We start from the raw sequence: 15,979 nt of genomic DNA on the forward strand, positions 1-15,979 counted from the left end.
TATTACAACACTATTTCATTATATGAAAGATAATTAATATTATATAATATTACAAACTAAAATTAATAATTTTTTAATTTTAGAAAAAAAAATATTTTAAAGAACAAAATAACAATTTAATGTAGACTAAAAATGTGTTTAAGCCAAAATATTATTTTAGTTCCTGACCATAAAATAAATTTTTAGATTATTTTTTAATTCTCTATATTTAATGTTTAGAAATTAAGATTACATTTTATATAATTTAAAAGATTAAAATAAACTATATTTAATTAAAGACATTTAAAAAGATCTATTCCAAATTTAAAGAATTAAAGACATGTGTTTTCCTTCTCAACGTACAATCTCTTGCGTATGTCTCCCCTTACTTCATCAGTCCCTTTCAAAGGGCAAAATAAATAAATATATATATATATATATATATATATATTATGTACTATATTAAAATTCGTATTTGACAGTGATTTATAGTTAAGGAAATGATAAAATGCAGTTTTGGTCAAAAAGATGACGAGTGGTGATAAGACATTTATTTTCTTAAGAAAATAAAATAATCTTAACTTCAACACTATACGTATAATTTGATTTGGTCTACACAGCTAAAAAAATATAATTTCTTAATAGAATTTGTTTAACTTGCGGGAGAAGAAATTGCTGTTCTTTTCTTTTACCCTTTATTAAAAAAATAAAAAAAGTCTAATTTTCAAGGTAAGATGCCAATAATTTAGAAGTTGGGGAATTAAATTGAAAACTTGATATTGATAGAGGAATGAAACTAGAGCAATTAAGTAGGAAAAGGGAAAAACAACAACATACTTTTGTTGATTCAAATTTATAGTTTTTGAAAACTAATGTTGTAGTGTAGGAACTATCCAAGGTGGAACTTGGTTTTTCAACATTAGTTGCAGCCTTTGTTCCACTTTTCAACTACTTAGTTGTGCTGCATGTTAAAAGTAGTACAGAATTTCTTCAGCTTTTGGTTGTGCAAAGTGTTCACTTGTTCTTTTGGTTTTTATTATACTGTTTACAGTGATTGCTAATCAGTAGAGAAGTGTAAAAATTGTTCCATCAAGAAAATGGCAGAGGAAATAGAGTTGAATGGAGATCCTAAAAGCAAGCAAGACTCAAAGAAGAGCGAGGCCAAAGATGAACCCGCCAAAACAGTACCCTTATACAAACTTTTCTCATTTGCTGATCCTTTGGATCATTTATTGATGTTTTTGGGGACTGTTGGTGCTTTTGGGAATGGAATCTCCTTGCCCTTGATGACTCTGATATTCGGAAATATGATCAATGCATTTGGAGGTAACAATAACTCCAAAGAAATTGTTGATGAAGTTTCCAAGGTAATTCTCCATTAATCCAATTTACTAATACTAATACATATTGGTGAAGCTGGAAGTGTTTTCTTTTTCTGGGGGAGGTGGTATGAAATACACTACATAGCAACTGTTTACTATAGGAATGGTAGTAACAACATTCTCAGACTTGATGCATCGCAACAAATTGCTGTGTTCAGGTGTCTCTGAAATTTGTATACTTGGCTGTCGGCACCTTTTTTGCATCACTTTTGCGTGAGTATGTCATATTGTCTGTTATTTCTTACAATCTAACTGATTAGTATGACTCATTATGACCCGAAATGAAACCTTGTTTGCTATGTATCAGAGTTGACTTGTTGGATGATCACTGGGGAGAGACAAGCCGCAAGAATTAGAGGCTTATACCTTCAAACTATTCTGAGGCAAGATGTCACCTTCTTTGATAAGGAAACAAGAACTGGTGAGGTTGTTGGAAGGATGTCAGGTGATACTGTTCTTATTCAAGATGCCATGGGAGAGAAGGTATTAACGAACCACTTACAACTCTAAGATCATCATCTTTTTTAAGGTAAACTTCGTTCATTGCTTTTCCCCTCCCTATCATTTCAGGTAGGACAGTTCTTGCAGTTCATGGCAACTTTCGTTGGAGGTTTTGTAGTAGCATTCATCAGGGGATGGCTTCTAGCTGTTGTCATGCTATCTACTATTCCACCTCTTGCTTTCTGTGGTGCTATGGTAGGCCTGGTTGTTTCAAAAGCCTCATCCAGGGGACAAGAAGCTTATTCTGTAGCAGCAAGTGTAGTGGAGCAGACAATTGGTTCTATCAGAACTGTATGCACCCTGACTAAAAAACAACCTCTTTTTTTATTTTATTTTATGTTGTTGAATATATAACTGACTTCCATTTATCCAACAAAGGTTGCTTCATTCACTGGGGAGAAGCAAGCTATAACTAATTATAATCAGTCCTTAATCAAAGCTTACAAGGCTGGAGTGCAGGAGGCACTAGCTTCTGGTTTTGGGTTTGGTTCTCTCTACTTTGTTTTTACCTGCAGTTATGGTTTGGCTATATGGTTTGGTGCAAAAATGGTAATAGAGAAAGGTTATACAGGAGGACAGGTTGTGACAGTAATGATGGCTGTTTTGACTGGCTCCATGTAAGTTGTGTGTGTTTCTCTTTCTCAGTGTGAACCTATAATTTCTAAAATTGTTTCCCTTCCCCAATCAGAAGGTAATTATACTATTCTATCTAACTAGATTTCCAATCCTAGGTCTCTAGGGCAGGCATCTCCAAGCTTGAGCGCTTTTGCTGCTGGAAAAGCTGCTGCCTTTAAGATGTTTGAAACGATTAAGAGGAAGCCAGAAATTGATGCTTATGACACTACGGGTCAGCAGCTTGATGACGTTCGTGGAGATATAGAGCTTAGGGAGGTTTACTTTAGTTATCCTACAAGACCAGATGAACTGATCTTCAATGGATTTTCTCTTTCAATACCAAGTGGCACTACGACAGCTTTGGTAGGGGAAAGTGGGAGTGGGAAATCCACAGTTGTAAGTTTGATAGAGAGATTTTATGATCCACTGTCAGGTGAAGTTCTCATTGACAGTATCAACCTCAAAGAATTTCAACTGAAGTGGATCAGACAGAAAATAGGCCTAGTTAGCCAGGAACCAGTTCTCTTTACTTGCAGTATTAAAGAGAATATTGCCTATGGCAAGGATGGTGCGAGTGATGAGGAAATCAGAGCTGCAGCAGAAGTAGCCAATGCTGCCAAATTTATAGATAAACTTCCTCAGGTCAACCCTTGAATCTCCATTTAAAATGAAAATATGCACAGTAATAAACAGTTTTAAAAGTTCGCTTCCTTTATCAAGATTATCCTTTTCTGCATAGCATTTAGACTTAAGAAAATTCTTCCTTCTACCATTATATTGAACCTTCCTCTAACTTTGGTAATTTTTTATAACTATGAATGTAGGGACTAGACACAATGGTTGGTGAGCATGGAACTCAACTATCTGGGGGTCAAAAGCAAAGAGTTGCAATAGCAAGAGCAATTTTGAAAGACCCAAGAATCCTACTTCTGGATGAAGCTACTAGTGCTCTTGATGCTGAATCTGAGAAAATTGTGCAGGAGGCATTGGACAGAATAATGATAAACCGAACAACTGTCATTGTAGCCCACCGCTTAAGTACTATAAGGAATGCTGATAGCATTGCTGTTATTCATCAGGGAAAAATAGTTGAAAGAGGTAGGCAGAGCATGCTGTAATAAAGATCCAATTTTTCCACTACTCAATTCTCAAATGTTTGTATACTTTAGTGTTATATTTTTCCATGATCAGGTTCACATGCTGAGCTCACCAAAGATCCTAACGGAGCCTATAGCCAGCTGATTAGATTGCAAGAAATTAAAGGATCAGAACAAAATGGTGAAAATGACAGAGAGAAGCTAGAAAGTATAGTGCACTCAGTGCACTCTGGAAGACAATCAAGTCAAAGGTCTTTCTTAAGATCTATAAGCCAAAGATCATCAGGACTTGGAAGCAGTGGTCATAACTCATTCTCAGCATCACATGGTGTGCCAGTATCAGTTGGCTTCTTGGAACCTGCAAGAGGAGAACCTCAAACACCTCCTCCTTCAACTTCACCACCGGAAGTGCCACTCTCTCGCCTGGCATATTTAAACAAGCCAGAGATTCTAGTTTTACTGGCAGGGACTCTAGCTGCAGTAATAAATGGAGTTTTACTACCCATTATTGCAGTCTTTATCTCCAAAATGATAACTATTTTTTATGAGCCACATGATGAACTTCGTAAAGATTCAAAACTCTGGGCATTGCTATTTGTTGCACTTGGTCTGGTATCATTCACCATGCTTCCATGTAGATTCTACCTTTTTGGTGTTGCTGGGGGCAAGTTGATAAAAAGGATTCGGAAAATGTGTTTTGAGAAAGTTGTTCACATGGAAGTTAGCTGGTTCGATGAAGCAGAGCATTCAAGTGGAGCAATTGGAGCGAGGCTTTCTTCTGATGCAGCTGCTGTTCGAGCTTTGGTTGGGGATGCACTTGGTTTGCTGGTTCAAAATGCTGCAACAGCTGTCGGCAGTTTGGTAATTGCTTTTGAAGCAAGCTGGCAGCTTGCCTTTATAGTGCTTGTTTTGGCACCGCTATTAGGACTAAATGGATACGTGCAATTTAAGTTCATGAAAGGATTCAGCGCAGATGCAAAGGTTTGTTTTTTACTTCCTCTAATCTATCAACTTAAATTGTGAATTAGGAAATATCTATGTTTCAATTTCAGTGGGATTTGGACCCATTTCTTTGTAAAATTCATTTGGCACGACACTGATAAGAGTGAAAAAATTACTGTATGAACATCAGAACATGGATCAACAGTGTGACAAGAAGCACGTGCTCTTAATGTGCTTTTGACCTATATTAATATTCTATTTACCTAGCAGAAACTGTATGAGGAAGCAAGCCAAGTGGCAAATGATGCTGTAGGCAGTATAAGAACAGTTGCTTCTTTCTGTGCCGAAAAGAGGGTGATGGAATTATACCAGGAAAAATGTGAAGGACCAATTAAGACAGGCATAAGGCGAGGGATAATAAGTGGAATCAGTTACGGGGTATCATTCTTCTTGCTTTACGCAGTTTATGCATGCAGTTTTTATGCTGGAGGTCGACTAGTAGAGGATGGAAAATCAACATTCTCAGATGTTTTCCGTGTAAGTTGCTCTCCTAACTTGTTCACTGAGTCAAAATTTTCAGCACTTTTCTTCTTGTCATCACAATTTCTGCTAGGCTATTATTGACTGAGCTAGGATGGTTCTGTGTACAATGTTTCGCCTGTTTTTCTTGTACTAACGTTATTGATTCCTGATTTCCAGGTCTTTTTTGCATTCAGCATGGCAGCTATGGGAATCTCTCAATCTGGCTCTTTGGTACCTGATTCAACTAACTCAAAAAGTGCTGCTGCTTCTGTATTTGCTATTCTTGATCGAAAGTCACAAATTGACCCAAGTGATGACTCTGGATTCACATTGGAAGAAGTCAAGGGAGAGATTGAATTTAAAAATGTAATTTTCAAGTATCCTACCAGACCTGATGTTCAAATATTCAGAGATCTTTGCTTGACTATTCATAGTGGGAAGGTAACTCTCTAATTGTGCATCTTGTCTGATAGAGTAGGGTTAATTGTTCTTCCTAAACTATTAGACTGATTGACTATACTGATAAAATAAACAGACTGTTGCACTGGTTGGGGAAAGTGGAAGTGGAAAATCAACAGTGATCTCACTATTGCAGAGGTTTTATGATCCAGACTCAGGTCACATTACACTGGATGGAAAAGAAATCCAAAGGATGCAAGTTAAATGGCTAAGGCAACAGATGGGTCTGGTGAGCCAAGAGCCTGTGCTGTTTAATGACACCATTCGTGCAAATATTGCATATGGCAAAGGCGGGAATGCAACAGAAGCAGAAATTATAGCTGCAGCAGAACTGGCAAATGCTCATAATTTTACTAGTAGTTTGCAGGAGGTAAATTACGGTGTTCTATAACTCACTTTTCTTAAGACTAGTGCAACTGGTGTATGTTGAAAATTTCAATTTTGTACAAGTTTTTAAGACAACATAGGATGTTATGAAGAAGGTATGAATTGTTGAGAGGAATATTTGATGTATGCAGGGTTATGAAACAGTAGTAGGGGAGAGAGGGATTCAACTATCTGGAGGGCAGAAGCAGCGAGTGGCAATTGCACGAGCTATAGTGAAGAATCCAAAAATATTATTACTAGATGAAGCCACGAGTGCACTTGATGCTGAGTCTGAAAAGGTGGTTCAGGATGCACTAGACCGTGTTATGGTGAACCGAACCACAATAGTAGTGGCTCATAGGTTATCCACTATAAAGGGTGCGGATTTAATTGCAGTAGTTAAAAATGGTGTGATAGCAGAGAAGGGAAAGCATGAAGCATTACTCAGCAAGGAAGGTGATTATGCTTCCTTAGTTGCATTGCATACAACTGCTTCTACATCTTAGTGCCCTGACCCTATACAGTTCTAGACTGGTTGTGTCTCAGCAAAATTTACTTGCTCGGCACTTTTGTGCTTCTCAATGATGTCACTCTTGTGGCTTCATTTACGTGTACTATGTTGTTTCTGGAGTTTTATTGGTCATCTGTATTGTATTTATACGACTTTTTTACTATGTAGAACTCTCCAACCTACGAGTTTGATGTTAAAAAAAAAGTTGATATGAAAATACTATACTCTAAGTAGTTCCAATTGCCCCATATATTTGGTGTATGTTAATATTCAATGAGTGTTCCCTTTCGTACCTTAGTGAGTCAGCAATCACAGACATGGTTGAAAAGAAATAGTTCTAAACTCTGTAGTAGGCGAACAGAATGTTTTACAACTGAAGTTACCTTCTTTCTCAAATAGTTATTAAACAAACTTATACACACTTTTTTCTCTCTCAAATAGTGTATATTCTAATTAAATTCACAAAAGAATGCTTTGCCGGTCCACCCGGTTTAATAAGTAATAAGTGACCAAGTTCGGTTTGGTTGAAAAAAATGTGAAAATGTACAAACTAGAGTAGTGATCACTTGGTTCACATTAAACTTCATGTCAAATATCTCAATATTACAAAATATTGAGAGTCAAATATCTCAATATTACAAAATATTGAGATATTTGTGGTTAGCCTAATATGAACATACTTGTATTCACACTTTGAAGCTTTAATTATAAATTCTTGAACTAAAATAATGAATAAGATTTATCTAATTTAGTTTATTTTGACCATAACTGTTAATATTGACAAGTGCTAGATTCCAGTAATATTTTATATTAAAATAGAGACACTTATGGATATTAATTGATAAAATACCTATAAAATAACTCCTAATTTATGAATTTAAACCTTTTTACTATTTTGTGATTTTAATTTGAATAAAAACTATTTATTTCCAAATATGTGTTAATTTTAGGATTCTAGGGAAGAATTGAGAGAGAAAAGGGCAAAAGAAGAATATATAAAGCTAAAAAGGGAAAGCTGAAACAGATTAGCACTCACTCAAGCTAGAAGGCCCAGAGGATCTTGCCTAAGTGAGCCTAATCTCACCCAAGCGATATCACTAAAGTGATTGGCCTTTTTTCGTGCAACTTGCCCAGGCGAGCCAATAATGCCAAAGCGAGAAGTCAGTTATCCCAAGCCCAACTAGGTTCAATACGAGGCTTGAGGCACAACCCTAGGAATCATTGAGTGGATTGGAATCTAGTTGGGAGAATAGAAGGTGTTAGAAACCCTAACAGAGGTAGTCGTGAAGGAGAAACATCTTGGATCTTCTTTTCTTGCTCACCTGCTTGTAATAACCAACAGTGACTAATTCTACCATTTGGGATTGAGAGTAATATGTTCAAACTCTTATGTATTGAGGTGATATTTAAATATAATATTATGTTCTTGATTGATGATCGGTATTGCCATTTTATTTGTAATGCTTGTTTCTATGATCTAGATTCTTAGATTTGACTAGAAAGTACTTCTAAGTTTCTTACCCAAATGATAATTCTTAACATGTTTGAATAATAAATTTGAAATGTTAATTGTTATCAGCGTCTAATCGTAATGATAATAATTTTTTATAAATATGTGAGGAATCGATATTTAGGATAGAATATCACCATGCTAATCAAAATACAAAAGAGTAAGAAGGATGAACCCATCCCAATTTTTCCAATTGAAGCAACAAACTCTTTGACTTGTTTTCTTTTTATTTTCATATTTAATTTGAATTTATTTGGTATTGTTTATTTTCAATTTTTTTTTTTAAATTATTCTTTTTAATGCTAGTGAAACCTTGTGCTAACCTTTGATTTAGCTGTCTTATATGATATTAAGAGGTTAAATTCCCAAAAACCAATTATTATTTGAAGCAAAGATTGAAAGGGCAGCAAAAAGAAACAGAAAGATAAAGACAAAAGAGATAAGGAGACACTAGAAAGGAATCATCAGTGACTCCTTCTTTTCCCACTAATATTTTTTAGGAGGAAATCAACATGGGAGAAGGGCAAACACCACCCGTTAGGAAAACACTTGGAGATTGTGCCATGCAACAAGGGCCAAGGCATTCTTCTAGTATTACAGTACCTGCTACCACAAGGGCCTTAAAGATGAAACTCGCTTTCCTTAGTCTCATTAGTACCCATCAATTTACAGCAATGGATCATGAGGATCCATATACACATTTGTCTACATTTTATGAATTGGTGGGAACAATGGGCTTTTAATCAGGTGATATTGAAAATTTTTATATGCACTTGTTTCCTTTTCATTGGCAGGGAAGGCTAAAGAATGACTTAAATCATATCAAAATTAGATTCTCACTAGCTAGAAAGATGTAGAGGAAAAATTTATGCAAAGATTTTTTCCAATATCTCGCTACATCAAAGCAAAGTATGATATTTCTATGTTCATACAAGGAGCATATGAAGCCTTTTGTGAGACATGGGAGAGATTCAAAATGATGCTGGGAAAATATCCAAATCATGGGTCTGAAGACATTGCTCAACTGAGCATTTTCCATAATGATCTCAGATCTATACTAAGATGATCCTAGATGTTGTAGCTGGTGGCACAATGATGGTTGTTGATGTGGAACAAGCGACAAAAATTATTGATGCATTGACATCAAATGATTATCAAGCCCAACATGATAGGTAAGGTATTCAAAAGAAAGGGTTGTTAGAGTTGAATACTTCAGATGCACTCTTGGCTCAGAATAAAATTTTGTCACAAAAGATTGAGACATTAACTGCACAAATAGCTAAATTGCCCTAACAATTACAAGCCAAAGACGTGCAATCTTCTCGGAGCCAGAGTCAACCAATCAAGTATGATTTTTTGGAGGTGATCATCCCAATGGTCATTGTTCTTATCAAAATAATTCATCTAAAGTAGAAGTAAATTACATGAGTACTCAGGGAATGCAAGGTGGTTTCTCCAACAACATTAATTATCCTAAAGGTTGGAGAAACAATCAGAATAAAAAATTTGGGTGGAATCAAGATAGTGGTCCATCCAATAAGCAATGTCCTTTTCAACAACAACAACAACTCCTATATCTCTCAGTTCCTGAAATATTGAATAAATTTGAAGATGCCTTGGAGAAATTCATGAAAGCTACCATGACCAGTCAAGAGAATAATATAACAACAATTAGAAATATAGAAACTCAGGTGGGACAAATTTGCAAACAATTAGTAGATGAACAAAGTGGCCAGTTTTCTGCCAACACCAAAACCAACCCAAAAGAGCATTGCAATACAATGGCCTCTGAAAGTGGTAGAATAGTAGAGAAAGGAATGATAATAATGTAGTGGCTAAAAAAGAAAGGAAAAATGAGACTGAGGGGGAGAGATATGAGAAAGAAAGAGAGAAGAAAAGGATTGACGAAGAAAAGATAGAGGAAAAAAAGTGAAAAAAATGAGAGAAGTGTTTTTGAAAAAGATTTATCATATCTTCATGCTCCTTCAAAAAAAGAGAAGGAGAGAATTTTTTTTGATAATTTGCTCCCTACAAATTATTTTGCAGAAAATTTGAAGCAAAATTCAACATTTGAGAGATTTATGAAGAATATGAGTTATATTGAAGAGAGAAATATGGAGTTGGAGGCTAGATGCAATGCCATTATTCATAAAAGGCTTGCCTAAAAAATCCAAGGACCTAGGAAGTTTTAATCTTCATGTGTCTATAGGTGCTTTATTTGTGGACAACGCCTTACTGGATTTGGGGGCAAGCATAAATCTAATTCCTTTGGCAATGCTGAAGAAAATAGATGATTTGAAGATTAAACCTACCAAGATGACATTACAGTTAGCTGATTGAGTAACCAAGTATCCATATGGTGTGGTTGAAGATGTTCTCGTTAAGGTGGATAAATTCATATTTCCTGTGGATTTTGTTGTGATGGACATGGAAGAAGACGAGAAGGTCCTTGATTCTTGGCAGACATTTCATGAAGATTGCTAAAATTATAATTGATGTTGATAAGGGAAAACTTAAAGTAAGAACTCAAGATGTTGAGGTAACTTTTAATCTTTATTATGATTTAAAAAATTCTAATGCAGGGAAGGAATGTGTGTGTGAGTTATGGGTAGTTTGAATTTGTAAATCCACTCTTAGTTAGGATCCGAAGTTGGATTAAATCAAATCCTTTTGAAAAAGAGTTTTTTACAAAGAAGTCGAAAAACAACCAGTTGTTTTATCATTTCAATAAGTTGTTTTACACTTAGTGTTTTTGAAACAGGTTTTGACAAAGCTTGAAATTGGTTGACCTTGCTGTCAAACCAATTTAATCGGTTGTTTCGATGTTTCAACCAATTATTTTTTGAAAATCCTTAACAAAATTTGTTAAGTTTGGTAAATCTGTTTTAATTGATTCAAAACTAGTTTGGCTTTTGCATTAAATGTTTTTAATAGCCATTTGCAGTTTAAACAATTTGTTTTACGCTCCTGGTAGTTAAGATATCAGATTAACATCTTTCAAATCAGTTTTCTCCAAGATTGGCTTCAAGCTTTGAATTTTGCTAAGAGTGGAATAAGACTGCTTTGTAACTTTTGAATTCAATCTGTATTAGGTGTGATCAATCATTTTTCTCTCTTGAATACTAATTCTGTAAACGTGTTGTGTGCAGATCTAGAGGGTGTTCTGTGATCTGTAATTTTTTGCTTTTCAAAGGAGGTGTGTGTTCTTGAAGGCTTCAAGGTCACCTCTTTGATGTGTGGTTTGTAATCAAGGTCGTCGATTACTTAGTGGAATACTCAGTGATTTTTGGGGACTGGATGTAGCTCTTGGTATAAGAGTGAACCAATATAAATTTTCTGTGTGATTCTTTCTATCATTAATCTCATTTAGATATGTTTTGACTTGTTTTTCTTAACTGCTGATAAAAACAACCGGTTGAATCGCATAAACAATCGGTTGAATTTTTGGAAACATAATAAAACAAATATGTTTCTTGGCTAACTTGATTTCTTTCTCTTTGATTCTTCACTGGCTTTCTCTATATCTTCAAAGTTTACAAAAATCTTTTAAAAACAATTCACCCCCTCTTGTTTAAGGCCTACAATTCTAACATTGATAACAATTAACATTTCAAATCTACTCCTAACATTCAAATATGTTAAGCATTATCATTTAGGTCAGAAACTTAAAAGTACTTTCCAATCAAATCTAAATTTCGAGATCAAGGCGAACAAGCATTACTAACAAAAAGTTAATACCAATCATCAATCAAGAACAAAATATTATGTTTAGATATCACCTCAATACATAAGAGTTTGAACATATTACTCTCAATTCCAAAGGATAGAATTAGTCACACAAGATGGTTGTTATAAAAAGGGAGAGTAAAAGATTATGGATGTTTCTCCTTGACGGCTACCTCCTATAGGGTTTCTAACACCTCCTATTCTCTCAATTGGATTATAATTTCACTCAATGGCGTCCAAGGTTCACATGCTGAGCTCACCAAAGATCCTAACGGAGCCTATAGCCAGCTGATTAGATTGCAAGAAATTAAAGGATCAGAACAAAATGGTGAAAATGACAGAGAGAAGCTAGAAAGTATAGTGCACTCAGTGCACTCTGGAAGACAATCAAGTCAAAGATCTTTCTTAGGATCTATAAGCCAAAGATCATCAGGACTTGTTGGTCATAACTCATTCTCAGCATCACATGGAGTGCCAGTATCAGTTGGCTTCTTGGAACCTGCAAGAGGAGAACCTCAAACACCTCCTCCTTCAACTTCACCACCGGAAGTGCCACTCTCTCGCCTGGCATATTTAAACAAGCCAGAGATTCTAGTCTTACTTGCAGGGACTCTAGCTGCAGTAGTAAGTGGATTATTATTACCCATTAGTGCACTCTTCGTTTCCAAAATGATAAGTATTTTCTATGAGCCACATGATGAACTTCGTAAAGATTCAAAGCGTTGGGCATTACTATTTGTTGCACTTGGTGTGGTATCATTTATTACAGCTCCTTGTAGATTCTACCTTTTTGGTGTTGCTGGCGGTAAGTTGATAAAAAGGATTCGGAAAATGTGTTTTGAGAAAGTTGTTCACATGGAAGTTAGCTGGTTCGATGAAGCGGAGCATTCAAGTGGAGCAATTGGAGCGAGGCTCTCTTCTGATGCAGCTGCTGTTCGAGCTTTGGTTGGGGATGCACTTGGTTTGCTGGTTCAAAATGCTGCTACAGCTGTGGGCTGTTTGGTAATTGCATTTGAAGCAAGCTGGCAGCTTGCTTTTATAGTGCTTGCTTTGGCACCGTTATTAGGACTAAATGGATACGTGCAATTTAAGTTCATGAAAGGATTCAGTGCAGATGCAAAGGTTTGTTTTTTTACATCGTCTAAGCAACCAACTGACTGTAAGTTTCAGAATTTATTTGTTTTTTATAAAAGTTTTCCAGCAAAGAAGATAAAACAAGTTACTGTATAACTTAAGAGCATGGTTCAACAGTGAGATGCATGTGCTTGACATGGTTATATGTTACAATTACTCTTCTATTTACCTTACAGAAACTGTACGAGGAAGCAAGTCAAGTCGCAAGTGATGCTGTAGGGAGTATAAGAACAGTTGCTTCTTTCTGTGCTGAAAAGAAGGTGATGGAATTGTACCAGAAAAAATGTGAAGAACCAATTAGGACAGGCATAAGGCGAGGGATAATAAGTGGAATTGGTTATGGGGTATCATTCTTCATGCTTTACGCAGTTTATGCATGCAGTTTTTATGCAGGAGCTCGACTTGTAGAGGATGGAAAAACAACATTCTCCGATGTTTTCCGTGTAAGTTACTTTACTTACCGTACTCTTTCACCAAGTAAAAATTTCCACCACTTCTTGTCGTCACAGTTATGCTGCTAACACTGAGGTAAGGTGGCATGCACACATGGTTTATCTATTTTTCTTGAATTAATTATATTGATTCCTGATTTCAGGTGCTTTTTGCGCTCAGCTTGGCAGCAATGGGACTTTCTAGATCTGCCTCTTTGGTCACCGATTCCGCTAAATCAAAAAGCGCTGCCGCTTCTGTATTTGGTGTTCTTGATCGAAAGTCACAAATTGACCCAAGTGATGACTCTGGATTCATATTGGAAGAAGTCAATGGAGAGATTGAATTTAACAATGTCAGTTTCAAGTATCCTACCAGACCTGATGTTCAAATATTCAGAGATCTCTGTTTGACTATTCATAGTGGGAAGGTAACTCTCTAATTGTGCATCTTGTCTGATAGAGTAGGGTGAATCGTTCTTCCTAAACTATAAGACTGATTGAGTATCCTGATAAAATAAGCAGACAGTTGCACTGGTTGGGGAAAGTGGAAGTGGAAAATCAACAGTGATCTCGTTATTGCAGAGGTTTTATGATCCAGACTCAGGTCACATTACACTGGATGGAAAAGAAATCCAAAGGATGCAAGTTAAATGGCTAAGGCAACAGATGGGTCTTGTGAGCCAAGAGCCTGTGCTGTTTAATGACACCATTCGTGCAAATATTGCATATGGAAAAGGCGGGGATGCAACAGAGACAGAAATTATAGCTGCAGCAGAACTGGCTAATGCTCATAATTTTACTAGTAGTTTGCAGGAGGTAAATTACAGTGTCCTATAAACTCACTTCTCTTAAGACTAGTGCAACTGGTGTATGCTGAAAATTTCAAATTTGTACAAGCTTTTAAGACAACATAGGATGTTATGAAGAAGGTATGAATTGTTGAGAGGAATATTTGATGTATGCAGGGTTATGAAACAATAGTAGGGGAGAGAGGGATTCAACTATCTGGAGGGCAGAAGCAGCGAGTGGCAATTGCACGAGCTATAGTGAAGAATCCAAAAATATTATTACTAGATGAAGCCACGAGTGCACTTGATGCTGAGTCTGAAAAAGTGGTTCAGGATGCACTAGACCGTGTTATGGTGAACCGAACCACAATAGTAGTGGCTCATAGGTTATCCACTATAAAGGGTGCGGATTTAATTGCAGTAGTTAAAAATGGTGTGATAGCAGAGAAGGGAAAACATGAAGCATTACTGAACAAAGGAGGTGACTATGCTTCCTTAGTAGCATTGCACACAACTGCTTCTACATCCTAGTTTTCCTTTCACAGCTTCTATGGTTTTTTCCTTCTCAATAATTACGCAACTTTAAATGCCACTTCTGTCTTCACTTCACATATACTAAGTACAACTTTTTGTTGGAAATTACAAATTTGTTTTTATTAAGTAAATTTTTATATTTTTTTAATTGAGTAGTGATGTTTGACTTTGTCATTTTTCGATTGATTTCTTCTTGTTTGATTTTGCTGTCAAGTAGAGTGATCCAACCGTTTGATTTTCCAATCTTAAAGTATACAATAACACGAAACTTGAATATATAGAACTCTAATTGTTTTTATAAAAGATGACATGATTTCATTTTGTTTAATTGAATGTTAAAAGAAAAATCAAACAAACATTGTGGAAACAACAAACAATATTTTTTATAAAGATAATAAAGTATAAAATCAAGTTGTCACCCTAGTTGAAAGTAAGGAGTCAATTAAAAAATATTAAGATTTTAGATGATTAATCGAATAAAATATTAAAATATATATTTTCAAGGACTTAAATCTTAATTATTTATTTTCATACATGTAAACAATCCCGATATAACATACCATGTAAGTTTAATTAATATCAAAATCAAAACAACATAGACTCAATAAAAAAATATACAAATTTTGAACAATCAATAAAATAAAATTTTCTAATAAAAACTTAAGTAAAAATAGCTAAATTAAGATAAACTTCAAACTTGATTAAACTTTTGTTTTTATTTCCTCTTGGTACAGAAATTGGTTCATTTAAATAATTCTCATTTGCATCACTTCAGTCAGAACATCAAAATCTGGTGCAGTAATTGGTTACTAATTTGCAGAATTCACTCACCTGCAGGGGCTGAAATTGTCTAGATGTGATGCAGATATCAAACTCCCTAATTTTTTTTACCAGTTTTCCCATTGGGAAACTGATTGTCTTAGGAAGTAGAGTTTTGATGAATGTAGTAGTTTAAGACGGAAACACCCTGACAAGATCTTATTCCTTAGGTGTAACTGGTAAGCACAAGAACCAGAAAGATGGAGACAACAAAAGAAAGACAATGCTAAAGTGGTTGAAATTATAGATAATGGCTAACCATGTTATCTCAAATAAGTGGGATGCTGCAGAAGAGTGTACCCTCATACCTTAATAACACACCAACATGGCTGATCAATCACTATTAATGATGAGAAATTATACAGATATAAATATATATAATAAAGAGTAAATTTATAAATAAATTATATAAAAAAATATTAAAATAATAGTATTGATGATCGTAAGTAAGATAGTAGTATAAAAGATATAGATTTTCAATATATCATTATTCATTAATTATTAATAAATTATGTTTTTCTTCTGTATCTTGCTATGTTTAGTTCATAATGGTCCTTTCATTCATTTTTTGTTAAACAAAATTTTCACCAACAATTCAAATCAAATTCTTTGTTACTCGTAAAATTATGTTCGTAGATTCTAAATTTCTTTCAATTCCTCAAA

At 35.1% G+C, this 15,979-nt stretch overlaps 2 protein-coding genes across 3 annotated transcripts; both read left to right on the forward strand.

Annotated features, from left to right (window-relative positions):
• Positions 1–734: 734 nt before the first annotated feature.
• LOC137807087 (ABC transporter B family member 11-like) lies at positions 735–6,624 on the forward strand. 2 transcript variants are annotated; one of them, XM_068607537.1, is made up of 12 exons: positions 735–1,346; positions 1,520–1,574; positions 1,669–1,844; positions 1,932–2,153; positions 2,241–2,479; positions 2,594–3,119; positions 3,302–3,575; positions 3,669–4,555; positions 4,787–5,053; positions 5,216–5,479; positions 5,574–5,867; positions 6,016–6,624. In XM_068607537.1, exons 1-12 carry the CDS (start codon positions 1,077–1,079, stop codon positions 6,367–6,369), a joined length of 3,828 nt encoding a protein of 1,275 aa, XP_068463638.1. In that variant the 5' UTR covers positions 735–1,076; the 3' UTR covers positions 6,370–6,624. The 2 variants fall into 2 exon arrangements, with proteins under 2 accessions (XP_068463638.1, XP_068463639.1); XM_068607538.1 differs by having other exon boundaries at positions 813–1,346; positions 1,520–1,578.
• Positions 6,625–11,857: 5,233 nt separating this feature from the next.
• Positions 11,858–14,670, forward strand: LOC137807089 (ABC transporter B family member 11-like). The gene is made up of 5 exons (XM_068607539.1): positions 11,858–12,732; positions 12,921–13,187; positions 13,340–13,603; positions 13,698–13,991; positions 14,141–14,670. The coding sequence occupies exons 1-5, from the start codon at positions 12,280–12,282 to the stop codon at positions 14,492–14,494; spliced, it is 1,632 nt and encodes a 543-aa protein (XP_068463640.1). The 5' UTR covers positions 11,858–12,279; the 3' UTR covers positions 14,495–14,670.
• The last annotated feature ends 1,309 nt before the right edge of the window (positions 14,671–15,979 follow it).

Source organism: Phaseolus vulgaris, chromosome 3 (assembly GCF_000499845.2).
Source record: "Phaseolus vulgaris cultivar G19833 chromosome 3, P. vulgaris v2.0, whole genome shotgun sequence".
NCBI classification, from domain to species: domain Eukaryota; kingdom Viridiplantae; phylum Streptophyta; class Magnoliopsida; order Fabales; family Fabaceae; genus Phaseolus; species Phaseolus vulgaris.

Excerpts from the sequence above, each read along its gene's own strand:
- LOC137807087 (XM_068607537.1), top strand. The coding sequence starts at position 1,077 with ATGGCAGAGGAAATAGAGTTGAATGGAGATCCTAAAAGCAAGCAAGAC. Across the intron at positions 1,347-1,519 it reads TTGTTGATGAAGTTTCCAAG|GTGTCTCTGAAATTTGTATA; the intron begins GTAATTCTCCAT and ends TGCTGTGTTCAG. Across the intron at positions 3,576-3,668 it reads GGGAAAAATAGTTGAAAGAG|GTTCACATGCTGAGCTCACC; the intron begins GTAGGCAGAGCA and ends TTCCATGATCAG.
- LOC137807089 (XM_068607539.1), top strand. The coding sequence starts at position 12,280 with ATGATAAGTATTTTCTATGAGCCACATGATGAACTTCGTAAAGATTCA. Across the intron at positions 12,733-12,920 it reads GATTCAGTGCAGATGCAAAG|AAACTGTACGAGGAAGCAAG; the intron begins GTTTGTTTTTTT and ends TTTACCTTACAG. Across the intron at positions 13,604-13,697 it reads TGACTATTCATAGTGGGAAG|ACAGTTGCACTGGTTGGGGA; the intron begins GTAACTCTCTAA and ends TAAAATAAGCAG.